Source organism: Chaetodon auriga, chromosome 15 (genome assembly GCF_051107435.1).
Source record: "Chaetodon auriga isolate fChaAug3 chromosome 15, fChaAug3.hap1, whole genome shotgun sequence".
Lineage (NCBI taxonomy): Eukaryota > Metazoa > Chordata > Actinopteri > Chaetodontiformes > Chaetodontidae > Chaetodon > Chaetodon auriga.
In genome coordinates, this window is record NC_135088.1 from 18,100,005 (window position 1) to 18,127,983 (window position 27,979).

General features: G+C 40.7%; 2 protein-coding genes across 2 annotated transcripts; one reads left to right on the plus strand and one right to left on the minus strand.

Moving 5' to 3' along the window:
* Positions 1-257: 257 nt before the first annotated feature.
* cnih2 (cornichon family AMPA receptor auxiliary protein 2) lies at positions 258-13,676 on the plus strand. Its single transcript, XM_076749814.1, has 6 exons — positions 258-1,989; positions 4,543-4,611; positions 7,583-7,630; positions 9,933-10,045; positions 10,124-10,267; positions 10,393-13,676. The coding sequence occupies exons 1-6, from the start codon at positions 1,909-1,911 to the stop codon at positions 10,418-10,420; spliced, it is 483 nt and encodes a 160-aa protein (XP_076605929.1). The 5' UTR covers positions 258-1,908; the 3' UTR covers positions 10,421-13,676.
* Positions 13,677-16,518: 2,842 nt separating this feature from the next.
* tm7sf2 (transmembrane 7 superfamily member 2) lies at positions 16,519-27,850 on the minus strand. The gene is made up of 11 exons (XM_076749707.1): positions 27,789-27,850; positions 26,421-26,503; positions 25,221-25,417; positions 24,143-24,197; positions 23,556-23,750; positions 22,438-22,541; positions 21,333-21,452; positions 20,973-21,141; positions 20,799-20,879; positions 20,466-20,588; positions 16,519-18,744 (listed from the first exon to the last, which is right to left on the minus strand). The coding sequence occupies exons 2-11, from the start codon at positions 26,491-26,493 to the stop codon at positions 18,584-18,586; spliced, it is 1,278 nt and encodes a 425-aa protein (XP_076605822.1). The 5' UTR covers positions 26,494-26,503; positions 27,789-27,850; the 3' UTR covers positions 16,519-18,583.
* Positions 27,851-27,979: the final 129 nt, after the last annotated feature.

Consider the following 27,979-nt stretch of genomic DNA (forward strand, 5'->3'; position numbering starts at 1 on the left):
ACTGAAAGAAATGACAGGTGATCGAGAGCAACACCCTTCAGGAATCAGACTCACATTTCATGAAATGACGGATGACTGAAAGCTTTGGTGGGAAGAAATAAGGGACTGAGGGAGAGAGATAGAAAGAGAGGAAGAGAGAGAAAGAGAGAGATGCAGACAAAAGGAAAAACATTTGCAGCCTGCCCTGCCCCCTCAACACTCTCTGGGGAACAAGGGATTATGGAAATGTATAAATGCAAGAGAGAGGGAGACTGACAGACAAGGAGGAGGAGAGCGAGGGGAAGAGAGAGAGCAAATAAGAGAGGGAGGGAGACAGAGCGACGCTATTGGCTGACTGTTATAACATCAAGCGTGATAGAAATATTTCTCTCGCAGTCTAAGAAACTGAGGAAGAGACAGACCGAGACAGTAGACTCAGGAAATACATTCAGGTCTGTTTTTAAAATCTCTGGAAAAGATAAAAAAGAAAGGAGATTTTAGAAAGAAAGCAAGGCAAATCAGGAAAGGGGAGACAATAGGAAGGTGGACTAATTAACTTATGACTTCTGAGGGCTGTGGAGATTTTTTGCTTAACAACTGGAGTGATTTCAAAATCAGAATAAATGCGACTCAACATGTAGATGTTGTGCAGGTTTCTGGTTAGAATTTCCCCCGTTTTCCCCTTCCCCAGAATAGAATAGTTTACCCTGCGCGTCAGCAAAGACAAATCTAAATGCTTTTGGAGAAATCTGAGGGATGCGTCTGAGGGAAAGATGCAGAGCAGAGAATTCTGACATGGTGCCGACCCAAATTGACAGTGACGAGGACAGAGTGGACTGTACAGTGGCAGACACGTCTCCAACCAGGCACAGGTATTCTCTCCTCGATATTAAGATCAGCCGAGACATTGATCCGTGCTAACTGAAACTATCAATGTTGTGCTCTTGTATTTGTAAGTCCTCTCGGATGTGTGATTTTGGCTTTGCAATGTTAAATTGTTGTTTCATTTCAAACCTGATTCCGACGTTTGCTGGCTCACTGATTTATTTCTATTTGCAACCAGTAAATTGCTTTGTCAGAATATAAATAATGTCTAATATGCAAAGCAATACCTTGTATCTTCAGCACATGATCGTGTTTATGTGGAGGTAAATCACTGCTCAAATATTCAGTAATAAAATAAGTAATAAACCAAGAGACTGTCTCTGTAAATAATAACTCACAGCTAATCTGCAAACTATGGTTGTTTACAAATGTGTAAAATGCGATTTAGAGATGTACGTCATTGATGGTGTTCTTGAATTAGAGCAACAGATGAACTGAAAGCCATAAGACAAACTCCTGAACTATCACAAGCCATAACCACATTAGACAAAAAAAAACCTCACTGTCTTTAAAACGCAGTGCCGTGCTTAGTATCGACAAGAATCCTGTGCTTCTGTTGTCAGCGTGTCAGTCAGACACTTTGTGGTTTGCGTTACTGTGAGGGGGAAAAAAAATGTGTAGGCTTTGTCTAAAGAGAAACTACATGGAAGAGGAGGAGACAGACATTTTGCCTGTCAGAGACTGAAAAGAGGAGCATCAGGCCAACAACAGACAACTGTGGCTCAGAACAGATATAAGTGCTTCCTAAATCAAAGCCAGAAAGGGGTCGTCCTGCTGTGACACACACACAAGAAGAGACAAAGACAGAGCACGAGAGGAAGCAGCAAAGCCACTGCTCAAGATGATTATTGATTGTTACTAAAACTGAGGGCTTTACCTACCTGGACGGCTCAGACTCAGCCCGCGTCGGAGGGGAAAACAGACAATAACCTCCTCTAAAAGAAGGAGGGAGAGTGGGCAATAGCCAAAAGAGAGGCAGAGAGCAAGGGCAAGTTCCCTTTCTCTCTCTCGACCCATCTCACCGTCAGGCTGGCTGGCACAGCCATGGCGTTCACCTTTGCGGCCTTCTGCTACATGCTCACCTTGGTGCTGTGCGCTGCTCTCATCTTCTTTGTCATATGGCAGGTGAGTAGCACTGTGCACCCTGGAACCACTGCACACACGCTGAAACTAAAATGGGCACACGTAGGACCTGTGAACGCTCCGTCCCACGCAGGCAGACAAACACATCCACCTACACACAGTTGAAGAACACTGACAGGAACACGGCACACACACACACACACACACACACACACACACACACACACACCTCGCTCAGGTCCTCCAGAGGTAATGACATGCAGAAATATGTCAGCTGGATCACAAAGAAAACTCCAGTGTAATTGTACTTCACTGTGACTGACGTTTTGAATTGCCTCTTAACAGCCACCAAATGACACTTTGTTCCCTTTCATTTCAAACATCTAGCTGTGAAGATGATGATTAGCTGGCTAGAGATGAATTTTGACCACATTATACCTGAGTCTGCATGAGTCTGAAAATTGAATCTAAATTTGTATGATTCTTTTCATCTATTTCCATACAGTGCCTTTAAGAGGCCTGCTTCCATGCTGGTTTATCACTAGTATAATTAACTGCAGACCGTCTGACCCTTAGACCCTCAACAAAAAGACTCCAACCGGCTCCATCCCTCCACATTAAATCAACCTACGTTCCCGGAGAACTGACAACAAACAGCTCCTCAAACAAGGTGTTCAGGGTTCAGCAAACTGCATGAAATGAGTACAGGGAGGCAGCAAAACACAGCGATCATAAATCTCACTGCCAGACTTGTGAATCTGTCTGCTCGCGGCATTTTAAATGGAAGTTGCGCACATATCGCCGGACACTGGTGCACTCGATGTTCTGGTTACACAAGTGCCAACTCAACAAACACTTTGCTTTGATCTCTCACCTTTAACATTCGATCCCCGGAGGCAGGAACAACGTGAAATACAAAACATATCATTATGAATATAAGACTTGAAATGACTAACGTACCAATTGACTAAGTGGGTGAGACTACATATGAGTCAGTCAGTGTGTCTGTGTGTGAAAAGAGACGGGGAGAAGCGTGCGTCTGGCTCGGCGCTCAACCATGTGATTGAGACGCTTATCAAACTGATTTTGTTCACCCCTTCCCCCAGTCTGCTTCCACCCACGGGTACATCACCCCAATTCTATGTAGCTCACAACCAATCAGAACGTTTGTTCACTGCTATAGTAACCATGGAGCCCACTGAGGGGCTCACCATGTCGCCATGGAAACTGCATCTGTTTACAACAGAGCTAAGCGTGAAAGAAGCCGAGGGAGAGCCGTATAGCCTCGAACGGGGAAATGACCACCAGGGGTGTTTCGATCTCAAACAGATTGAAATGTTTTCATTTTATCAGTCATTGTGGACGCAAGTCAGATGCTCACTTATCTGCAAATAATGTCTGTTTTTTATTGCTTTTCAATGAGCTGTCAGAGCGAAGCTTCTCTGTTTAAAACCTGAAGTGATGACAAGCACAGCAGGTGGCCTTTATTCAGAGAATTATTAGTGTTTTTATAGAGCTATTAAGCAGGGAGCTGGTGATAACAATGATCATCTATAATCGCCTCACGCTGAACAGTCAGAGAGCTATCAGTGCAGTGACAATGATTTTGCTTTCTTGTCCTCAATTTAATATATATTGATATTTTACTACAAGAGCCAAAGAAACAAAGCAATGCAAGATTTTAAACAGACCTCCAGCATACCACAATCCTTTTTTCCACAGACTCTAAATTTTGCATTAGATATAACCATTTTTTTTGGAACAAAGTGTCATTTGGTGGCTTTTAAGAGATCATGAATAACTTAATGACGAGCTCATTTGCAACAACAGATACATTTGAAATAAATAAACAAGAACAGTTTGAATGATATTTCCTTCAATGCATGATTAAAAAAACATGAAAATTATTATTATTATTTTATTTTTTTTTCTTTCAGATATCTAATCAAAACAAACCAACACAAGTCTGAATGATATTTCTTGGAGTGTGCAGAAAACCCCTTATGATTGAGGGAAATAAATAAAAACAGAGATATCTGTTTTTGCAAATGAACCCTTCCAAAGCTAATAGTAATTATAAAATGAGTTCCTTTGACAGTCGTCTGTGACTCCATGGAGTTTTTAATGTGAACTTTAATATCCAAAAAAAGACATGTATAATTTTAGAGGAGATGGACAATGGGGAAAAAATGATCAAATCCCAATCAATAATGTGTGACAACATGGGGGTAGAAAAAAAAGACACTTGGTATAAAAACAATAGGAGCTCATATGAAGTGTAAGGAGAAAGAGCCAGGCTGTAAATACTTACACATGCACTCATTCACCATTTAATCACCATGTGTGCTCTGGCAAAGTGAACAATGTGGCTGCAGCTGTACGAGATGTAGTGAGCGTGCAGTTCAGTCAGCTGTTCCAAGTTCCCATCGCAGAGCAATGATTCTGTACAACAGGCTGGGATTTTCTCCATAGTGTTGAAATGATAACAACTGTGTCTTTGTCTGATCTGTGTACAGTACAGTTCCAGCATGTGCATTCACTGGTATTTTAAAGAGAACTAAGCGAAGGCAAACTCGCATGTCGGTTATTTTTCAGATCATTGCGTTTGATGAGCTTCGCACAGACTTCAAAAACCCCATTGATCAGAGCAATCCCACCAGAGCGGTAAGAACCCTGCTGCTTCACTTCTTTCAACAATGATCAAACCCTCGTGTGCACACAGAAATCCCTTCTTTTTAGTTTCAAGAAAACCCCGCAATGATCTACACGTAAAGACTGAGAACAAACTGAGGGTTTCGCTCCAAAACTGGTGTATATAAGCCTGAATTTAATCTAAAGTCAATATTACAAATTTCCAAACGGGAGCTCACAGGCTCCTCATAAAGAGCTTATAATTAATGGTGTTTGATGGGAGACCCACAGCACAGTGCAGTCACACTGGAAAGGCAAACATTGTATTTCATGTAAATGAAGGTCGAAACGAAGTGAAATCCTCCAACTGTTTTCTTCAGCTACATTTAGCCTCTCCATTAATTTAACAACATCAAATATTTGTTCTACTTTGAAAACACTTGCCACTAATCCAAGCTTCCAGGTGATTGCAGCAGCAGCATCCAGGCAACGTGTGCCTTGAATGCTCATTTGTATGCAGATTGAAGCAATCAGCCTTCCACAAAGACGCCGGCTCGTTGGCTTAATCAATTAAAGAGATTGATGCAAATGAAGCCTCTGTTTATACATTGAGATATTGTGCTGTAGCCACAAGAAAAGTGGAACAAGACAAGAACAAACTCGTCTGCTTGAGTCACATTTGAAAATGATGCTCAAAAGTGAAACATTTTCCTGGCTAAAAAAAAGGACCTAAAGTCATAAATTAATTAGTGAGCTTTTGTCTCCCCCCTTGCAGTTTTGCTTATGTGCAGTGTGCATGCTTCTCTCTTAATCTTGTGCACAGCATAAAATAACATTATCATGAGTCAATAGTGGAAAAAAATGCCATTATTCATTTAGCAAGTTAGCAGCAGCTGTGAATGTCTTTTTCACAAGTTAGCTAATGTTCTAGCGATCATGTGAACCTGCATCTGAACTGCAAAGTGATGAGGAGTGGGAGAGGAAACTGTGAAAGCCGTCGGTGGGAGTGTGGAGGCACGCCAGCTACAGGGGGTGGACACAATAATGGCAACACCTGTAAAACAACCCAATGCAGTAGCTCTGTTGTTTGAGATGTGGAATAAAGGAATATTGAACATGACAAGCTTCATGGCAGCCGGATTTGCATCAAGGCTACTGTATTAGATTGCATTACATTGTACAGGTGTTTTTTTCAGCCGATCACAAACAGCCTAATCATGTGATCTTAATCAACATGTCAGATGTGCACAGGGAGAACATGTTCAGCCAACATGTGATGCTGCCAGTCTCTCCCCAAATCAATAAACTGCACAAACAGAAGAAGACGTACAACATGGCAGCAGCCTTTGAAAACCAACAGCAATTATTTCTGAGAGCAACATGTGTTCGCTCAGCTGATGTAGTCTGCAGAAAAGACACAAGCCGTAAATATTTGTCAATGAGGGAGGAATTACAAAAGAACACCACAGAAGAGACCAAACACACTTCGCAAATCAGGTTCACGTGTGCAGTCATTAATCACAGTTACAGTCGAAGAAGGAGACACACTGGCACTGTGCAAAACACTGTGATTGGCTGGTTGACAAAAAGTAATGTTAGTGGCTATAAAACCGTTTTATTCTTACCTTCCACTTCATTTGAGTTTACTCAGATTAGACTAGATTATGAACTGAACTGCATACTCGACAGCGCTCTTTGCTCTAGCTCTGCCTCTTGCTCTGTGAAATTTCTTCACTGCCTTTGATTAAAGTCTTCAGTGTTTTCTTAGTTGGGACAATTAAAAATTCAGAATGAACTGGATGACCTGACACTAATTAGGGCAGCTCAGGGAGGCCCCTGGCTGTAAAATCCAAGCAGAGTTACTGTAGGACAACAATTTATGAGTGCAATTACAAACCACACAGTGTACAATGTCTTAGCTGGAAGGTCCAGCTCTGCTCTTCACATTTTAAAGCTCAGTGTCATGGAAGGATGTGATGCACGAAGCCAGCAAAAAGAAAAGAAGTACAGGCCAAAACCAACAACTGCAAATTAACAGTGAGGCTGAAGAGTCGATGTCTGGTTTGTGGGCTGGATGCTGCAGATTCAGGGCAAAAATCCTCTTCCAGTTCACCAGGGGAGTTTGAATTTATGTCCACAGCTTCATAAAAGGTGCAGCCTTCAGCTCCAGCTAAAGGGAGCGGACATCACAGGGGCCTCAATACTGGAAGCCATCAGCCTGTAACTAAAACAGATGACTCAATATGTCACACAAACAGTGTGAGAGTCTTTCCAGCTGAGGCTTCAGTAAGAACAGAGGAAACAAACACCGGTATGGTTTACACATTCTGATATAAGGCAAGCACTCAAGATATAGCACATAGCTGCTTCTTATCTACTCTATCTATTTTTGTTTCACAGAATAAATGAAGAAAAACAGATAAACAATCCATTTGTTACTTACCTGAATGTGATATACCTGATCTCTTAGCCTGCTGATGGAAGCTGATTAATGCAGGTGGATGCAGCAAAACATCTCATTTCCCCTGCTAGCTAATCAATGAGCACCCAAATAAAGCATCACCATAAGAGGCCACTAGCTTTTAGCTAGTGGATGCAATAGAAGATGGACAGCATTCACTCCTAAAACTGCTCACTGAGGCCTCCAAACAGGCCAGTTTACAAGACAAGGTGCAGAAGGTCTGCACCAAACGTCACCGTCCTTTTCAAATGTGACTGTTTTTTCATTGGTTGAGGTGGAGGTGTATGGTATGTAGGACAGAGAATCAGAATGGATTGTACACGTGCATATTTTACCATAGTCATGGCATTTATATTTAACCAGGGATCTCTGTGTATTTGATAGAACTGCATTTTATTGATTTGCCACTGAAATGTGTCAGAATTTGTCAGCACCACAGAATTCTCTGAAACTTAAAAATCAAGTATTATCTCTGCCTTCAGATTTATGACAAAAAACCAGAAATGTGCAGGGTGTTAATGAGACTTTATTTACACTCCACAGAGGGAAAGGATTCTCAACATTGAAAGAATCTGCAACCTGCTTCGCAGAGTGAGTAATAGTTGTTTTTCACCTGCTGCTGGTGGATGACTAAAACAGAGGAGCCTCAGACAAGCATGACCATTTGTCTTTCTAGCCATTGTGAGGACCATGACGCACACTGATTCATTTCACATGTAGCCCCTCCTCATAGCCCACCATCAGTGCTCTGCACACACACACAGATGGAGAACACTGAAGTAGCTTGTATGTGTGTTGTGACTTTATTTTTTCTTTTTATGGCATGTTATGGCTTTTGTAAAGAGAACGCCATTTTGAAGATCTGTGTTTGTTGGAAAATGCTCAATAGCATTACAGAGGACCTCAAATAAGCTTCAGTTATTATATCAGGTAATACACATAATACAACAATAGCTTTAATTCATCTGGGAAGGTAGCATGCTAACTGTACTCGTGTATTTGTGCAGAGCATAGTGTTGTCTTATACCAGCTCTGAGAACATAATTTTGAGCCACGATGTGTTTTAACATCTGTGAAAGACAAATGTTTTTATGATTGAATTTACAGCTAGTCGGTAAAAAATGGCTGTCATGGGAATAAAATATTAGAGGTTTACCTGTATGTAGCTACTGATTCACAGATGTTTGTGCCGATCGACAGTTTGATTCATTGATTTAATCATTTTCCACATACATATCCACTCCATCACTGTGTAAATGCATGAAAAAGAAATGAGATTATACATATTTGTTTAACATCTTTGCTGCAGTGCAAATATAATTTCAACTACCTTTAACTGGTGCAGAGGGAGACAACAAGCAGACGTGCAAATTATGCATGTATTTATTTAGCTAAAACCATGACAATGCTCACAAATGCAGAGCATGATGCAATAAATAAGAAATTTCTTTCCAGATCAATTTTCAAATACAAGGGTGATCAATCATTGACAGAGAGTGCTGTTCCCCTTGAAGCTCAAGTATGTTTATTACATATATACCCTGAAGACTTTCCAGCAAATGTAAGGAAACGCGAGCTAATTAATTTCTGCCTGTTGCAAGCCAGACGTGTAAAAGCTTTAAAATGGGAGGATATTCAGAAGCCTAATTCTAGACAAAGGATTAATGAGATGTCATGCAGTTAGACTGACTTCCACAGGAAGAGGTAAAGATGAGGATTTTTACAAGATGTAGACTCCTTTCTTACACTTCATGAATGACCTGAAAGTGGAACAAGAACTGGTGCTACTACCACCATCATTCCAAGAAGGCTTGTTATTTATACCACAGCTGGAGTGCTGTGATGGTGAAAAGGCAGAGAGAACAGGATGATGACCGAACTGTATCCCTCTGTTTGTGATTAACCACACTAAGTTTTGATGTTTGTGTATGTATGTGCATGTATATATACACATGGATGTGTTTTTGAGTGTGTATGTGTATGTATGTATATGTGTATATGTAGGTGTATGTATGGTGTGTGTGTATGTATATATATTTTTCTTTCCTTCCTTTTTCCTTTTTACTGAGTCATTATTACTAATATCGTGTTTTAAACTGTTAAACTAACTAACTGTCTCACCGACATTTCTCTTCATTATTCAGTCTGACATCGTGTTCACACCAACCCAGCCCAGAGGTGATTTGGCCCCAAACTATAAGTTTCCATCAACAATACTGTCAGTGGACAGAGAAGTTGCTTGGAGCAGTTGAAGGTTGCTGTGTAAAAGAAAAAAAAGAAAAACAAAGAAAAAAAGGCAATTTTAAAAGTTGTAAACTCATTAAAGTTACTGTTATCAACATTAGATCATTGAGAATGATCACCTGACTGTGCAGCTGTTTCAGCACCAGAGACTAGAGACTAGCTTGTGAACATAATGGAGCATTTAGCAACTAAAGACACAGATATTTCTTATTTCTTACATCAGCTGATTTGCATCTGGATTTGCAAATAAGAAACTGATTGCAAACAGTTTGATCATATCATCTGAAAAAGGTGATGGTATGGTCAGTGCTGCGTTCACAGCTTGTTGATTCTGGAAGCAAGCTAGCAATCTTAGCAACCTGAAGCATCTATCAAACTACATCAACTTCTACCAACATCTAAAAACCAGTCCACATGCGTTTGAAACTATATTTGCACTCGTAACAGCAGCGAGCCAAGAGTAACATTAACACCTTCTGTGTGAAAGTGTTTGCCTCACAGTGTCGCAGATAATAGTTATATTAACAACATGCAACCGCTGAGTGTTTCAGCGGTTTCCGTGGAGTTGTCGTAGCGTAATTACTAAATCATTTCAGTCTCGAAGTAACATGCAGACTATAATCTGACTCCCTGTGTCGATTCTGGTTAGCTGGTGGTGCCGGAGTATTCCATCCACGGACTCTTCTGCCTGATGTTCATGTGTGCTGGAGAGTGGGTCACACTTGGCCTAAATATCCCGCTGCTCTTCTACCATCTGTGGAGGTACGGTCCCATAACAGATGTCTGATGAGCTTCTGTTGGCCCGGTGCGAATGTGAGCCAAACCTCTGTGCTTTTTCAGGTTCTTTCATCGGCCAGCAGACGGGTCAGAGGTCATGTACGATCCTGTCAGCGTGATGAACGCCGACATTCTCAATTACTGCCAGAAGGAGTCCTGGTGTAAGCTGGGCTTTTATCTGCTCTCTTTCTTCTATTATCTCTACAGGTAAGTGGAAATTCACAGTCTTTTCAATACGCTGTTGCTTGGTCAGGTTTCAGTGATGCCTTTCAGATTTGTTGTGACGTTGTTTGAACGCACAATTACTGATCACAGTCTATTTCCCGCTGAAGTATGGTCTATGCCTTGGTGAGCTTCTAACAGACCTGAGATCTGGAGGAATAAAAGGAAGACACTATAAGAAAGACACAGAGGAACAAATGGAGACATCAACTCTTCCTCTCTATATATCCCATCACTGGCTTGGGTTTTCAACTGTCTCACCTTGGACAATACAAGAAGACCAATCTGAGTGATAATGTGAAAGTAAAGATATTGCCTCCGCTCGATTATATCGCTTTATCCCAGATTCTGCTGTAGGATGGCTGGACACATTTTCGAAGGACTGAAATGAAAGAGAAAGAGGAAGCAGCAGGCGTTTGTGTTGCCTTTGACCCATTATACGAAATAACAATATATCACTGAAGGGCTGGAGTTTTCCCATGCTGCTCTTACTGATCCAGCCGCTCAAGTCACTGTGAATCTCCAAACACTTAGGGGCTGGAAAACAAACGAATATGTCTGTAATCTCTGACTTTGAAAATGTACTGAAAGCAGGATTGTTCTGGTATCATTCCATGTATTTAAAAAGATAGACACCTCTTATGTCAAACCACTGCTCTGATTGTGTTCCAGGTACATAAAACTGTAAGGTTCAGTTGTACAGGAGAACTTTAAAGCATTGTAAGAAAGGCAGACGGCCCAGGAGGGAAGTAACAGACACTTTTAACCAGGATGGAGATAAAGCATAGACCAACACAACATCTCCTTGACGTCAGCCTCTGCCAAAAAAGTTCACACGATAACCAACATAGCAAGGAATTCATCATAGGTTTGACTTCAAGGCTCAGTGCTTGTAATGTGCATTCAAAATAAGTATGTCCATAGCTGTAAGGACGTATTTTATGCTACATGCTAGGTTCACGCTTTCCAGAGAGCTTCACGCTCAGACGTATAATGCCAAAAGTTTCTATCTGAAAAACATTGTGCCAAATTACAAAGTCAGCGAAAAGAAGAACGATCAGGCTAGAAAGTGTTCGCAGTATCTTCACTTACACGCTGAGGCACTGCAAGGCCTTGTCTTTATTTTCACTGTCTTTAACAGAGATTAGATTTTGGCACAATGTTTTTTTTTTTTTTTTCTTGAAAAAATAGAAAAAAAAAACATAGTTCTGTTGTATTTTTTAGTGTGCAGGGAGCGCCTTATTCCTATTTCCAGTGAAGTTTACTCTTACTCATCTATACTATCGTCATTTTAGCACAGCGACTTTTCTCTGATCCGAGGTAGAATAGAAATCTCATGTACAAAAAGCAATTAAAAACAGCAAACTAGCAATGTAATATGATTCATGAGACACGCCGATGCAGTGTTATTCAGTGTATGTAATAACAGTGAGTGGGACACGAGAGGCAGTAATGACTCCATGACAATGTTTCAGTCATTTCAGAGGTGTAAAGACAGTGAGGTCAGCTACGTCCACAATCATCCAGTTTCAGAGGGGACAGACGGAAGACACTAATGTTGCTGATGACCAAGATTTGTAAACTGCAGAGCCTTTCCTCTGCTGGCGTTGCCTTTGCTATCATGTGTCCATTAGTTTGACCTATTTGTAGATAAGAGATGGTTCAAATGTGTCATTTTAACATCAGTAGAAAAACAGAAACTCTGGAGCCTGAGAACAAACTGTGATGTTTGTCATGCCGGCTCCACGTGTAGTAAATGGTGATGATGACATGTCTGGTATATATAAACTGTGGGACTCACTTAGGGAAATATGTCTTGAATACTGCGGCCTATTGAAGTAGTTTCTAATTATATCAAAAGAAAAACATTTAAAATTCACGCTTCAACATGCAGGTGCATTTTTAAAAAGGCAAAATAACTTCTGGAAACTTAAATACTAATCAGATAACCTTGCTGTACATTTTGTGTATGTTAGCATATTGATGCAAGGTTTAACTATATTTCAATTGGAAATATATGACAGTGGATACCAATATGATTTAAATAGCAATACCACTGGATAAATAGGTCTAAATTTTACTTAATTTCAACGAATCCCATGAAAAGATTAAAACCTATCAATTTTCACTTGCCTATCGTGTCTGTGGCTCTCACCCTCAAATTCATTTAATGTCAGTCTTTATAAATGGATCACAGGCATATTGTGTACGATTCAAAAAGGCTAAATAATTTCCCAAAAGTTGTCACCAAAACAGAAGCAAATAGTGCATTTCATGGGGACTATATTCAGCAGCAGATTGATAATCATTTGCCACCGTAGTGAGTTTTCACAGCGGTGGGACGTTGTACTGTACTTGGTATTGATTCAAAATGAAGTACAGTGCTCATGTTGATCATAATGAAGGAACATGTCTCCCAGTCTAACAGTGTGGCTCAGTGATTTGCGTTTGACAGTTTAATAGCTCGATGACACATGAGCTAGACTGAGCTTTTGCTACACGGCCATTGTTGGTTTTGATCTCTTCAGAGGATTTGATGACAGTCATGGAAATCTAGAATATCACTAGTCTTTAAGATCTTTATCCCCTTCCCAAAACTAAGAAGTGACACGCATATTGCATTCAAACTTCACTGGTGGTGACCTGTTCATGTACAGTACATCACGACACGCGCTTGCATTTCAGGAAGCTTCTCTCCTCTGATTCTTTCAAAGTGTCACATAATAGCTTCACTGCAGAAGATCTTCAAGTTTAAAAAAAACATTTTGTTCTCAGTGCTGCTACCGTTGTCCCTCTGTGGTAGAGCTACACCACACACACACACACACACACACACACACACACACACACACACACACACACACACACCTCTTGTGTCAATCACAGTCCTTTCATGTCACTTTGGTACTAATGAGGAGTTTAGAGGGAGCCGTTCAAACCGCGCGTGTGATTTGAATTTCAACCAAATTGCAGCATTTGCTCGGCTGAAGCAAACTTTAATAGTCCGTCAGTGTTTCTGAAGACACACAGTAGACAGTACATTTTGTTCCAAATGATGTTCCCATTCAAACAATTGCAGGACACTTAGACCTATAAAACTCTGCCAACAATGTGAGTGTGTTGAGTCTGGACAATCACTATTAAAGCACAGGAGCAGGAGGAAAGGGGGAGAAACACAGCTCGGTTGAATGTCATTATGTAGTTGCTATAAACAAAGCATTTTAGAAAAATGTATTTATCTATTTGTATCTGTCTTTTATACATTTATCATCAATGTACGCTACAGTAAATTTGGTGGATTACTTTATATTTATTAGGTTACTCTATGATGTACAGTTAATAAACAGCGATTCTCATGCCATATTCTAATAAAACAGTAATGCCAAAAAGATCATCTCCAAGTTTCTTATTTCCTGTCTGCTGAGGGTCAGTGTTTTGCCCATCTGTGAGGTGTTATACAGACATGATGCTCTGCCAACGGCAGAGATGCACTAGAGAAGAAAAATGCAACTCTGAGGATGATGAGGGGAATTTATAAGCGAGGATACTGAGTGGTGCATTAGACAAAGTGCCACATCGAAAGCTGTGGGAAAAACAGCTGCATTTAGAAGTGGTTTCAGACACATTCACACAGCCTCTTAAAAAGCACTGAAATAACTGAATTCCCTGAAAATGCCTCGCTGATGTGAAAAGAGTTTCTACTGGAGAGGCAGCAAAGAGAGGATGATAACCTTTCGTTATACCTCCTGAATACTAACACATCAAATTATAGAGCTCTGCATTCATAGCAAAACTAAGTTGTTCATCTCCATAGAAAGAGATCACTGATGAAAATGTCACTGCAGCTGTACATGTGCACAACATATTTATGCTCAGCAGTCTTTCCTCTGATTTGAAAAGAAAAAACAAAACACAGATGCTGAGTGTGTGTCGGAGCCGGCTCGGGGACTCATTTGTGGGCTCTGTAAGGTTTACCAGGTTATCTCTTGTCTAAATAATGATTCAGGCAGAAAACAGAGCAACAGCGAGGCTTCGAGCTGCCGTTTTCCCTCTGTTTGAAAAGGACATATCATTCCCCGCTGTCACCATGGAAACTAAATTGTATTAGAGATTCCTGTTGACTCACTGTGAGGCTCTCACTCAAAACACAGAAACATCCAATTCAAGCAGGTTCACACGCCCGCTGCTCTGCACAATGCCTGCTTTCACATCTCTGTGACAGTCAGTACATATAGAACTGTTTCATGTATGATCTCATGACAACCACAACCCCAGTGCTTCATCCCACCTGCTCACCCCGGGATGCAAACACACACACCAACATGTAGACTCACACACACACACTCACATACACACAAAATTGCTCTCTCACTCACAACACACGCATCTGTTTCTTGATCTGTCTCATCCCACGGCTCACACCGTTTCACACTCATCATCCCGGGCTCTTCCTTTCTCAGCACCCTCCACCACGATAATTGTCCTCTCCCCTCTCTCCTACGTCTGTGCTCTCCGAGAGGTGTTACCATGGAAACTGGCTACAACTGATGGGCCTGAAACGTCACGATTGGCATGCACAATTGGCGAGTGCATGCACACGCAGGGGCGCACACACATACACACATTTTGCCCGTTCATTATTATGCAAGGCACTCTGGGATGTTGCATATTATTATTATCATGGTTGTATAGACATCCATGCATCAGGAAACCATAAGGACATGCTGTATATTAAGGGCTGCACTTGATAAGTAAACATGTAAATGAAGGTTCATGTTAAGCTTTACTGGCAGAATGCCAGAACAGTGACAATTACATGAAGACTACAGAGACTGAGAAGTGTAAGCATAACTCAAAAAATAATTAATTAAGAGATTTAATTAAAAAGGAAAGAGGGAAATATGAATAGTTGCTTTGTGGCCTGTAGGAATTATGTTTAATCATTTCAGACACACAGACTTTCTTTTGGCAATTTGCACTTGAAGACTAAGAAAGAAAATGGAAAAACAACACCTCACTCACAAATCAGCTCTAGTCATTAAATTCGTCGTGTTTGATCATTTTCTAATAGCATCATTTCCACTTTGTGATTCCAAAAAAGATTGAAGAGAATTAGGATGTTGTGTTTGCTTTCTTTCATCCTGAGAACGAGGCAGGAGCAGATGTGGCGTCTTAACAGTGACTGTCCAAGAATGTGTCAAACCTGTTCACACTTATGCTTTTATTTGGACTGTGGCTCGTCTGCCCAGACAGAGACTTGAGCATGACTCACTCTGTCAGCTGCTGTCTCTTTTATAAAAATATCCATTGCTTTCATCTGTAACTGAATGCTGAGTTCATTTTCAATGCATTGCCTTCCTTATACCAAAATCATGGCATTACATTTGTCCATTATGTGCAAGTTACTCTGAAAAAAAAAAACAAAAACCAAATGACTAAATGTGACCTTCAAAATGTGCTTTTGCTAAAAATGAAAGGTTATTTATAAACTATGAATCTGTGGTGGAATAAAACATCATATTCGTCTGTCGTCACACTCGTGTGTTTGATCACTTCAGACTGTATGGGAGAGGTAGGACGTGCAGGTTATTGATATATGGTCAAATTTCTAATTTAAGCTCAATTGTAGTGGTCTTTTTAATCAGACAGGTCTGCTCCCGACTAACTTTAAGATTCAATTTTAAGATCAAATCACAGCATATGTTTTATGAATGAGGCCTTGAGGCTTTTAAAACTGAGGGTTCTGCTGTGCTCATTTTGCTCTTAGTAATGATCATGACAGTGTCTAATTTTACCCCTGATGACAGACTACTGAAATATTGATCATAATGGAGGTTAAACACTTGAAAGATCGTCATAGTTTTCTATGAGCAGGGAGGGCAACGGCAGCTCTTCTCAGTGAAAATACACGTTGAATATCAGATCAGATCAGTTTCAGACTGATTTAAGAGACTGGAATGACTGATTTTGAGAATATTTAGGCAGTTTAGACAAAAATGAACACATGTTTTCTGCATGATCAGAGAATTTGAGCTTTGGTGTTTTTGTTCAAATCTTTTATTATCTTCATTAAAGACACATGAGGAGCAATACTCCAGCACAGTGTGTCTGGATCATTAGTGAAAGAAGTGCTCAGATCTTTATTAAAGTAAAAGTACCAGTATAATGACATAAAAGTACTCCACTACAAGTCCTGCATTCAAAATCTCACTAAAGTATAAGTACACAAGTAAGATAGAATAAGATACATAAGACTTTATTGATCCAATGCCGGGAAATTTACTTGTTACAACAGCAATAATAAAAGGGAGAGGTAGAAAAAGAACAAAGAGACAATAAAAAAGACACAAAGTAAAATCAACTATAGATGCTCTGTACATTATATAGAAAAGAGTATACAAAACAGCAGCTGGTGAAGAATGGCTCAATTTCACAATGGATTTTGAATTGCAGTATTTGTATTCTGCAGAAAAAACTATCCCATCCCTCATATATATTGGAAGTTACATTGTCAGATTGCTAATTCTGATGTATTATGTAAGCAGAATGTTACTGTTGTAGTTTGCTACAGTGGAGATAATTGCAACTATTTGATATGCAGTTAGGTAGTTTATCATAACCCTAATTTGTTGTGAAATATTGGCTCATTTGCCTTTTTTTTAACAACTGTTTAAATGAGGGGAAATTCCTCTTTAGTCAAACCACCAAACCGTTCATAAATGTCTCAAGTAAATGTAGGGGAGAAAGAAGTATATTTCCCTCTAAAGATTTGTCTTATTATCTGCTTGGTGCCACTGCTACAGTCAAATAATGCTCAATTAGTACTGAATTACATTCAAGGTGGTACAAGAACAGGAAAATGAGCAGAATCATAGAAAAATGAAACACACTGCACATACAAGACATACAAAGAAAACTAAGAAAGTTCTGTATTAATTCAGCAGAAATCCAGCCACAATAGATAATCATGGCATTATACAAGCACATTCCTAATTTGCACTTAGCATATGAAAAACAACACAGAATAGCTTGAGTGCTGTGTAGGCGAGACCAGAGGCCAGCTGTACTGTAAATGGGTTTAAGAGGTGAAAAATGAAGGTGTGCATCGGCAGAGTTCTCTGTCATCTGCATGCCTCACTGCATGTGAGAGAAATACGATTTGCAGCCGGTTCATTTATAATTGAAAAGGGCAAATCTGAAGCACAGAATCTTTAGACAAACTGCATCGCCTGCTAATAGAACGGAGGTCTAAATCTGTTTAGAAAAGTGGCAACACACAATTTGTTGACAACATGATGCACCTGTGACCTCCACGGTGAATCAGCTCGCTCCGAAAAAGGCTTCAAGAGGGACCATTGCTTTCGTGCTGATTGAGGCCATTTATCAGGAGGCTCTGATGACACTGACTTGTATTAATAAAACCCATATATACCTTTTGTCCCTTAACTGGGAGCAGAGCGTATTCAAAGCTGAAGCCTGACAGATGTTAAAGAAGTCTGCTATTAAGGCCTGTACGCTGCTAAGAAAATTCATTCAAACAGGATGATGATAACAGGTTGCAAGAGGTTATTAAAAACTGACACAGCCATATTAGCACCGCTTCATTGTACTCAATGCGTAGATTCAAATCGTCACACTGCACAAAGGAATAATTCATTTCACTGTACATGCATGTCACCTAACCGCGTTCGAGGTGCCTGACATTTAATGCAGCACTATTTTGCGTTTCCAACAATGCCCCCAGACATTCAAAAAACTGTTTGTCCAATTAAGATGCATGAGCTGTCGTCTGCTTGTGGTTGTTTATTTCACAGTATTTCACAGCACATTAAAAAAAAAAAGAAGACACTGTAAAAAAGCAAACATGGTAAAAATGCTGCGGCCCAGTCGCTTCATTAAAAAAGGCACTGGTGTTTATATGGAAATGCATTTATTTGTTATTTGTCAGGCAAAATATTTCATTATCAAAATAAGAAAAGAATCACAAAGTCAGCACTGTTTTTTTGTTTTTTTTTGCCTCTCATGCTGGGATGCTTCAGCTGTGGAAACACAGAACAGGAGGCGCCTCTAAAGCAGACTGGCTTTACCGACATCATGAATTAGAAATAGTGATCCCTTGAACATCGTTTTGTTACTGAACCGCAGCCTTACTAATCAAGGCTGATTAAAACTGTGAGCTTCCTGCAGACAGTCGCAGCACCAGTTATTACTTGCGCTCTGTGTGTTATTGCTAAGTTTGTGTGGAGTTACGAGGATATTGCATGACAGTTTTGGTCCCGTTCCACCCGTCTGCTTTCCCCTTCAGTATATATAAGGGAAGATCCTGTAGGGGACACGACGGCAGTAGGTGTCCCACGCTAGTCCGTATTTTGCCCTGCACTGTCTCTCGTCACGGTCCTCACGGTGAATCAGCAAGATGGTGAAATAAATCACATAGAAGTAAGGCAGCAGATGTGAGAATCCTACAGAAGAGAGAAGCATACGGAGAGTTTAAGCTGTAGTACACAGCATAAAAACATGAAGTCAAAGAAAAGTGATGAGATCGATCATCAATCGGAGACCAACTTATCACCTTCTTTTCCATTCATGATGTGAACAAATGAAAGAAGCTGTAATCAAGTGTCCATCCTCCTCAGTTAATAGCTGCACATTTTCTTTTCAAAAACACAAAAGCCCTGCAGTGAATAACAGTTTAATTGAGCTTCTAATGTTCCCAGTGTTGATTCACCTCGATGGTGATGTTTGAGACTGCACTCAAAAGTCTTTTGGAGCAAATACCTCTTTGAGTCAGTGTTTCTTCAGCGACTGTCTGGATGTGGCCACTGTTCCTCTTTGTCAGTGCGGCTTTCATCCGTCTGAAATATGCCATCATGACTTCTCCTCTTTTTTTTTTCCCTTTGAATGCATAATTTAGCAGTTTATGACTTTTGCAGCCGCAATTAAGGCAGAAACTACAGTACATCTCAATTACAAAGGCAGCTACACAAGTTGAGTCACATAACGTTTGAATATCAATGAGCAGAATGTGTCAGCTGTAACAAAAGTCTGACAGAAACCATTTTAGGATGTGAGTTTTCTGAGAACATAAGGCAGCTTACAGAGGAACAAAGACAGCCGGCTGTTGCTGCCTTTATTGCTTCTGCTTCAGTCACAAACACTGTATAATTATCTAATAAGGACAGGAAAGAAATCACAATGGCGAAGGCTGGGTATCAAACCTCAAGAGTTTTTTGGTGCCAACCAAAATGCCTCAATAGCACAGAACTGCAGAAACTGTCAGCTACTGAAAGATTTGTTCATTTGCTTGCCTTTTTTGGTCAGATAGATCCTAAAATCTGTATGTTCATGGCAACACTGGATCACATGATTACTTGCATATGAAAGGGTTCGCTCGTAGGGACTCGACAGATCATTATGCCGTGACTTTGCAGTTCCCATCAGCTCTATGGAGCTTTTTAACATCTTTCAGCTCATTGTTTTGGTGTTCCAGCCTGCAATGTTATGTTTTGTTTCAGTCTTGCCTGCTCGTTCAGTGCTGTTTTAGGCTGCAGGAGGCAGCTTTGTTCAGTAAAAAAAGCTCTAACAACCCACTCTACCTGCTCAGCACCTACGAGCACTCAGGCACTGTATCAGAACAAGTGCTAATTAATAACCACATCCAGACCCAACAATTTAGCATCAGGAAAGTTGTATTAGTAAAGAGGAACCAGACACTTGACAGAAAATCCTTCATAAGCCTTTAAACTGACCATTTAGATGAATCCACACAGTCACATTATCAGCTTCACCAGGCTTTACTTGTATTCACTGCAGGGCTACAGGATTGCAAAGTAAGACGTTTCTGTTATTTTGTCCACCCACTGCAAAGATGGAGAGCAGTGACAGCAGGATCCACAAAGTGCAGGTACACTTATCAAATTGTGTTTTAGTTCAGAATGAATTGATGTTATGAGTCAGATAAAAATGAGCAGCATCGCTCTTTTAAATGTGTCTCATGTCTTTAAAAGCAGCAGAGCATCTATTCGCTCTGGTGATAAATACGGCCGGATACGACGAGCCTGACAGCCTGGCATTAATCTCTTACCTATGACTTCATCCACTTTTTCCAATGAGGACTCTCTGCATTAAGTCAGTGTGGCCTGCATGCAAAACGAGCCTCGCTGCGGCTTTTATGCTGTCTTACCACACGGCAGGGACCACGCCAGGGCCATGAGGAGGTCACCGAGGTAATTGGGATGACGAACGAGACCCCACCAGCCGGACACCAGCAGCCGCTTCCCTGTTGCTGTGGCGATGGTCTCCAGTCCTGCAAGGGGTCACGGAAAACGTAGATATTCAGAGATCAACTCTTCTTTAAGACACAAAGAGGAAATGCATTTCTCTCCTCTTCACTTATACAAAGTGAGTTGAGATACATTGTTAGAAATAAGATGTGACAGAGCATACGGGAAATGACTTGTCTCGATTTAGAGAATACACTAAAAACACTTGAGCAAACTTTTAAAAAATGACTGACGTGCAACACTTGGATGTGAAGGGTCTCGTCTGAACTGGTTCTTCTGTGAGTTGGATTTTCTGAAAATATAATATCCAATACCTGACGGCAAAGAGAAAACTATTAACATTGCCATCTTTGACCATGAGACGCGACATATAACAACCTAATGAAAACGAGCTGACACGTGATTACCATTCAGTGCTACTATAACTGCTGCTCCGAGGGAACTTAGGGCCTGTGGGTGCACAACCAGGAAGGCAGCCTGCAGGCTATATGTGAAGGGAACCCAGGCCAGGTCCCCAAAGACCAGCATGAAGCCAAAACCATCATGCACAATGTCCATGGTCGTCAGAACTGCCTCCTGTTGTGGAGATGAAGTGAAAAAGTCAGTAGTGATAGTTCAAAGTACAAAGATGCCAGGCTGAATGTTTCTGAAGTCTTTTGGTGCGCCAATTTGGAAATATCTGCAGGACTAAAATGAGAATTCACGTCTGACATTTGGATCTGCAGTGCTTAGCATAATCTTTATCTCTGACTCCGCTGCCCCCTCACCTCGTTCCACAGAGCGTCTGCCACATACAGCAGCTGGAAACTGTTGACCAATATCATGGCGAGTGAGGGGGAGCCTCGAAGCTCCACCTCCTTCATCAGCATGCCAAGGTTTATGACGACCTGAGAGGGAGACAGGTGAAGTCAATGCTGATTCACATCGCCCGCTTCACCTGCACTTCCCAAGTACAGTTTGTGGTGAGAACAGAGAGGTTTGGGAACCATCAAAACATCAACATCACTGCATGTTATGAACAGCTCACAAATTATATCAGTAAGGCCGAACTGTTCGGTGAGTAAACAGAAGAAAAATCCTGTGTACCTCACTGTATTAGCCCTTAATATGTTCATTATTTTGGACATTAACAGCAATTGTAAGATGCTGAAAGTTAAAAGTATATAGTTTTAACATTCAACAGGAAGAAAAAATCTCCCACACACTGTCTGTAGCCAGTTGGTGGGAGCTTTTTCTGTCCTCTCCTACGCACCTGGCTTTAAAAAATTCAGATGTGCAAAGGTTTTACTGTTTATACTGTAAATACAGAGGGAAAAAACGTAAATAAAGCACTCACTACACCAACATCTTCCAGGAAGACTTGATCCTTTCACTGATTCTATGTGACTTGTAAAGATAAAGAGAACCCTGTTGTAATTTTAGGAACCTTATTTGTAATTCTCAGAGGAAATTCTATAATTTGTCTTATTGGGTCTGATGACTCAGACGCAGATAATGATGCGCATCCCTGTCCTCCAACAAATGTCTCACTGGGTCAGATCATCGGGGAGAAAAGTTTCTGATTCTGTGTCAAAGTAAGACCACAAATTATTATGGAAGATGAGGGGAGAGCAACATCGCCACCTGTTGGCTGTGCTGGGTCCTTTACCAAAGCCATCAGTGTTCGTTCATGTGTACAAGCACATACCTTAAATCATACAGCTACAAACAAAGTGAGGGTCTTTGCTTTCAAATTAAATTCTCTTCTTTTACTCCATTACTTCCTCGTAAATAACAGTTAATATGTGTCTTTTCACAGAAGTTTTCATCAGTGTTTGGATTTTAAATTCCCAAAAATGATTGGATTTGAAAGTGATTTGATCTTTAACTCACCCAGCCAATCAGACCCGGTCTGAGCTCACAGAAATACTTAAGGTCAAAGTTTCCAATCCGGGGGTTTAGCTCCCGTCCAATGAAGAAGTCATACAGCGGATTTCCTAGATAGGAAAGAAGGATGAATGCTTTAAGAAACTCCCAGGAGGATCGAACATAAACACACATAACTGTGCTTTCAGTGTCTGCAGGTATATATCGTAAATAAAAAGTGATAAGTTAATTAATGTCATGTTTACTGGTGTATCTAAGTCTGGCATGCCATTGACTTTATCAGCAATGTTTTTAAATAATCTATTAGTAGTCAGTTAATTAGCAATTAGCTGAAATCTGCATGTGATCAAAAGCTGTTTATGTGTTTTAGCTTAATTAAATCCACTGTCTGATACACGCACTGTCAGATGCAATTGGCCTTTTTCACAGCAGACAGTTTGACATGTCACGGTTGAAGAAGCACAGCTGTAATCAACAGTATTAATTGACGGCTGCATTCCATTTAGATGTGTGAGTTCAAAGCTCCGGGCGTGTTTGGCTTACTGGGATGCTTCAAAGGAACAGAGCCATCATTAGCAGTGCGAGTTCCACCTGTGCTTCTCCCGCAAATCAAAAAATGTCTGCTCTGAAAAAGGCCTCCATCAATCTGTGATGTAAAGCCTGATCTGTGCGCAGCCACGTTCCACCTGCCCGTCTCAGCTTCATTCAGTTATCAGTTAAACATACATGCAGTTGCCTGTCTCACATGTTTTATAGTTTTATAGCATGGCACTGGATTCATGCTGTTGAAGCCTCGCTCGGTTTTTCTTTTCACAAACTGGGATGAACGTAATCTTCAGCAAGCAGGAGCTGAATCATAATACTGGATGCTCTCAGGTTTCTGCCTTCAGATGCAGCAGAGCACAGCATAGCCAGTGTAGCAGGGTCAGCTTACTTGAAAGAGCGTTCCTGATGCCTGCAGGCTCCTGGAGAGCTCTGCTGTTAGATAATTACCCACAGGAATACCAAAACCCCCAACCAAAGAATAAAAGAGGCCTACAAAAGCAGTGTAGATCACCAGTAACTGTGTTTTAAAGAGTGTTTTAGGGTGGACTCTTCCTTTAATGATGAACCTCCACTCTCACCTGTGTTGCCCCCTAAAGCGAGAGCATGAGAAGGAGCCCAGAAGGAGCGGATGTAGAGGTAGACGGAGAACAGGAATGACACTGCTATTGCACACACTGCCAGAGGCAGCAGCAGCTCAAACAGATACCCCAGAGGAGCCCCGAGCCCCACTAACAACATCAGCAACACACCGCTGATGCACAGGCTGTGAAAACCTGAGGGAGAGAAACAAACAAAACTAAATGCTGTAGCCTGGGGGAGAGAGATAAGCAGACTGACACAGGCCGCTTTAAAAAAAGGTAAAAGTTGGAAGTGGTGGAACTTCGGATTGTGTAACTTCAATAAACTTAACTCAAGGTCAGATCAGGCAGACAGTGTAGAGGTTAAACTAAGAATAAAATGTCACAGCAGGCACATAACTGTGAAATAGTACAGCTACTATAATATTACTTTATGATGCTACGGTATTGTAGACAATAGTGTAATGTAATTACTCACAGTACAAAGCTAGTCATTGGTCAGTATGTCTCATAATCAAACTGTGCTTGTAACATATTCATATTAAAGCCTAAAATTAAATCAGCATTAAAACATAACCCAACAATACCATTTATGGGATACTTGAGACGCGATCCATCCCTCAGCACTAATCCCTCAGACACCTGCAGGGGAATACACTCACTTTGAACATGAACAGGTGAACTTATCCTGTGCATTCACAGACTTATAGGCTCAGTCAAAGCACATAAGAATTTCCTCTATGATAATTAATTAAGTCTTCTCTTAGAACTTTGCTAGTAGTGGATATTTGGGTAGAAAGTCAGGCAATCAAAAATGAGCAATTCATGTTCTGCTTTGTACTTATGTGATATGACATGAACATCAATATGTCAGTATAAATATTTTACCCTATCACTATATATCATGGTATGGCAAATATATGTGAAACCACAAATAAAATTCTGAATTAATCTTAAGTGAATGTCCAACATTAAAGCATTACATTAAAAAAAAAAAATCTGAAGTGAGACTATGTAACGTTTGAATGATTCCTCCTCCAACAAAATGAAAAGTTGAATTCATGAAAAATTAAATGCACTTTTGCTGAATTCATTACACTCAGGATCACAGATGAACATGACACATGACATTTTGGAAAATAGACTTTCTTGTAGCGAGTTAAGAAGAGCGACACCCCTCTCACACATGTATTAAAGATGAAGCTTAACTAGCATCCGGTTAGCTTAACATAGCAAGCACAAAATATCCAACTATTCCTTTAAAGCTCAATAGAAGGTTGGGAAATTAAGGCAAATTCAAAGTAGCATTGTGTTGTAATTACCAGCACATTGGCCTTTTGCTTTAACAACTTAGTTTGTTGTTTTTTAATTATAATATCCCTGGAATCACTCAGTGGTTACACTATCTGATCACACTGTCACAATTCCACTGGAAGTTGATTGACAATAATTATTATTTAATTTCTCACCATTCATTATCATGTAATCATTAATTATTTCATTTACTTGAACAAACAACAGATGATTGTATGGTTGGTTGCATCATCGAAGTCATCAGAAAATAATCTAATCCAGAGGCAGCTTCCTTCTTGATGTGTTTGTCACCACAGATGGCTGTAATGGAAGTTTAACCTTTCAGCAGGCTGATGAAGGCTGGTGTCATACCTTTCCTAATGGCATCGAATAGAGGAGGACATGCAGAGCGATCCAGCCCAGCAGAACCACGAGGGCCAGCGGGTCCCACAGCTGGTCAGAGGAGGGGAGCGGAGGGGGCCACTGGAGCACACTGGCCTCAGGGGACCGACTCACAGAGATCAGAAACAGCACCGTCAAGGGAAGAAAGACGGGGATGCATATGGCACCTGTGAGACGGTTACAGATAAAAGTGAGATGGCAGACGGGGTGTGTGTAGACAACCTGCTGACATTACTGAGAAGCAGCCGGAAGCAGAGAAAACTGGAGCACACTTGACCAGAGAGAATCTCATGTACCAGATTAATATAGCAAATGTGTGTTCACTGTGAATAATTAAGCATGCGGTGGCAAAACACTTAGACTGGCTGTCAGCACGGGTGCAACAGAACGCGTGGTTCACTTCAGCATTGTCAGATCTGTAGTGCGCCGAAACCCGAGCCGTCGTGCTCACAACATGGTTTTACTTTAAAAACAACTGGAGAGCAAATTGGATGTGATGCTCAATATGAGGAACGCAGCAGGAGATATTCACACACATACAGAAACACACACACACACACACACAAGCTGTGCTGTATTAGGGCTCTTATTTCATGTCATGTCTACAAGGACAGATCTTACTTGGGTGGTTGTGATGATTCTCAATTAGAGCGGGAATCATCAGTCCTGTGCTGATGGAGTTCATGCTGTGAAACTAGTGATCTTTACCGAGTGACTTTTGTGGCAGCAGTTTCATGACCTACAATGTGCCAGTGCAGCCACCAATGCACCAGTGTCTCTGCATCAAAGGTAGTAAATTAGTATGAATGCTCTTTTGTACGCTGGCTGTTAGTGTCACTGCTTTTCATTTCTTCCTTTCATTCAAATCTCCTTTTGTTCACTGAGAAACACATGCAGCTCTTTAGGATGTTTCATTTGCTGTTCACCTTTGATGTACAGGAGTTTGTACAGAGAAGCAGCTTTTATCTGGAAGCAACACAGTGTGATGAACAGAAAAAAAACGTAAGTGTGAGGTAACACGTGACAGGACTGCATGAACACGATGACACAAAACGGGTGCTTTATTGTCTGCTTAGCTGCAGCACCTGCAGTTTGCATTGTGGGGTTTAAATAAAGTGACAGTGGAAGTAATGTGATGTAAGGTAAGTCGGGCTGTCAGCTCTGACTCACCCAGGGTTCCTCCAAATTCCCTCTCTGTGTCATGTGAGGTTTTGTGTTTGAGTGCTTGGCTGTTCGGCCTCATTGTTGGTCTCCTGTGAAAATATTTGACAGTATTTAAGTCAATATAAAGACATTTGAGGAACAAATGAAGAGCAGTCATTAGGTGGTAATGCCAATAAGGTAAAAAGACAGAAGTAATGCCGAAGTAATAAAACTTCTATCAGTGACAAAGCCGACATTTCTGGAATCTTAATTTTATCCAACAATTACAATAATCCTTAGAACAATCGGCAGTAAAACTAATTGCAATTAACCTCTAAATCTTATAAATTAAGACCCAGCGTTCCTCTTTAAACAGGCCATAAATGGTTTCAGTGACCTCAGCACTGTGTAAGCCTCACTACAAATTAACACAAATCCTTACTAATAGCAGTGATGCAAAGTAACTGAGTACATTTACTCAAGTTCTAGTACTTAACTTGGATATTTCCAGTTAGTGTTACTATGCACTATGTACTTTTTACTCCACTACTGTACATATACCTAGAAGCCATTACATTACATAATTACCAGTGAGTGATTTTACAGACAAAAAACACTGTATGATAAGTTTATAGAGAACAATATGATGCATTATCACACATTATTACAGATTAAAAGCCCTGCACATCCTCACAGGTGTTATTAACCATTATGGCTGATGAGAGTTGTGCATAACTCTGCTGGGATTTACATGCATAGCTTCATTCAACAAACCTCATTACTACTAATTTGCACTTTGAAAGGGGCCATTCTGTCACTTTTGGTCGCACATTTGCTGCCAATACTTTTACTTTAGAAGAATTTTGTGCAGAGAAATTTTACTTGGAACACTAACTTTTACTGAACATAATGGTACTTCTACTTTCACTGAAGTCTCCCACCACTGCTCATGGAGACCATTATTCTCTCAGACTTGTTTAACAGGAGGACACCCCATAATAATGCTGCCTTCAAAGACTCTACACACAGCTGATCACAAATGGACCAAAAATGACCCAGAATGAAAGATCTGCATGCAAGTCAACAGAATCAGCGATGTGATGGTTCGGTGTTAACAAAAAGCAAAACTTTCTGTGTAAACATTTAAATTGGCTGTTTTTTATATAATAGTGTCGTAGTATTGCGGTCACTGATCACCGAGACAAAGTTCAGGTGAGCCTGGTGACTGTTCCTGTGCGCCTGTACATTTCTATTATAAGACAAAAGGCTGATCTCTTGCTGTCTCCACACTGATATTAAAATGACCTGAGCGCCACACAAACAAAGACTTTGCACAAAATACAGACCAGAGCAGGAAGCTGTTTGTCTTCTAATACAGTGAATACGGTGTCTTACCGGTGGACGTGTAAACAGCACTGGAATAATGTTGTAGTGCATCCATCTAGCAGCCTGCAGATGGCAACGCCCCCGAATTACGTTTAGCTTCATGCAAAAGTCTCTCAGCCAATCAGGTTCCTCCGCGGTCATCAGAAGAGGGTGGGGAGAAGAGTGCTTAGCCAATCAAATGAGCCCATCAGGTGGCGACA

Coding starts and splice junctions, on each gene's coding strand:
- cnih2 (XM_076749814.1), top strand. CDS start 1,909: ATGGCGTTCACCTTTGCGGCCTTCTGCTACATGCTCACCTTGGTGCTG. Junction 1,990..4,542: donor TCTTCTTTGTCATATGGCAG/GTGAGTAGCACT, acceptor GTTATTTTTCAG/ATCATTGCGTTTGATGAGCT. Junction 10,046..10,123: donor CTCTTCTACCATCTGTGGAG/GTACGGTCCCAT, acceptor GTGCTTTTTCAG/GTTCTTTCATCGGCCAGCAG.
- tm7sf2 (XM_076749707.1), bottom strand. CDS start 26,493: ATGAGGCCGAACAGCCAAGCACTCAAACACAAAACCTCACATGACACA. Junction 24,198..25,220: donor ATTCGATGCCATTAGGAAAG/GTATGACACCAG, acceptor ATTCCCCTGCAG/GTGTCTGAGGGATTAGTGCT. Junction 22,542..23,555: donor CGCTTTAGGGGGCAACACAG/GTGAGAGTGGAG, acceptor TTTCCTATCTAG/GAAATCCGCTGTATGACTTC.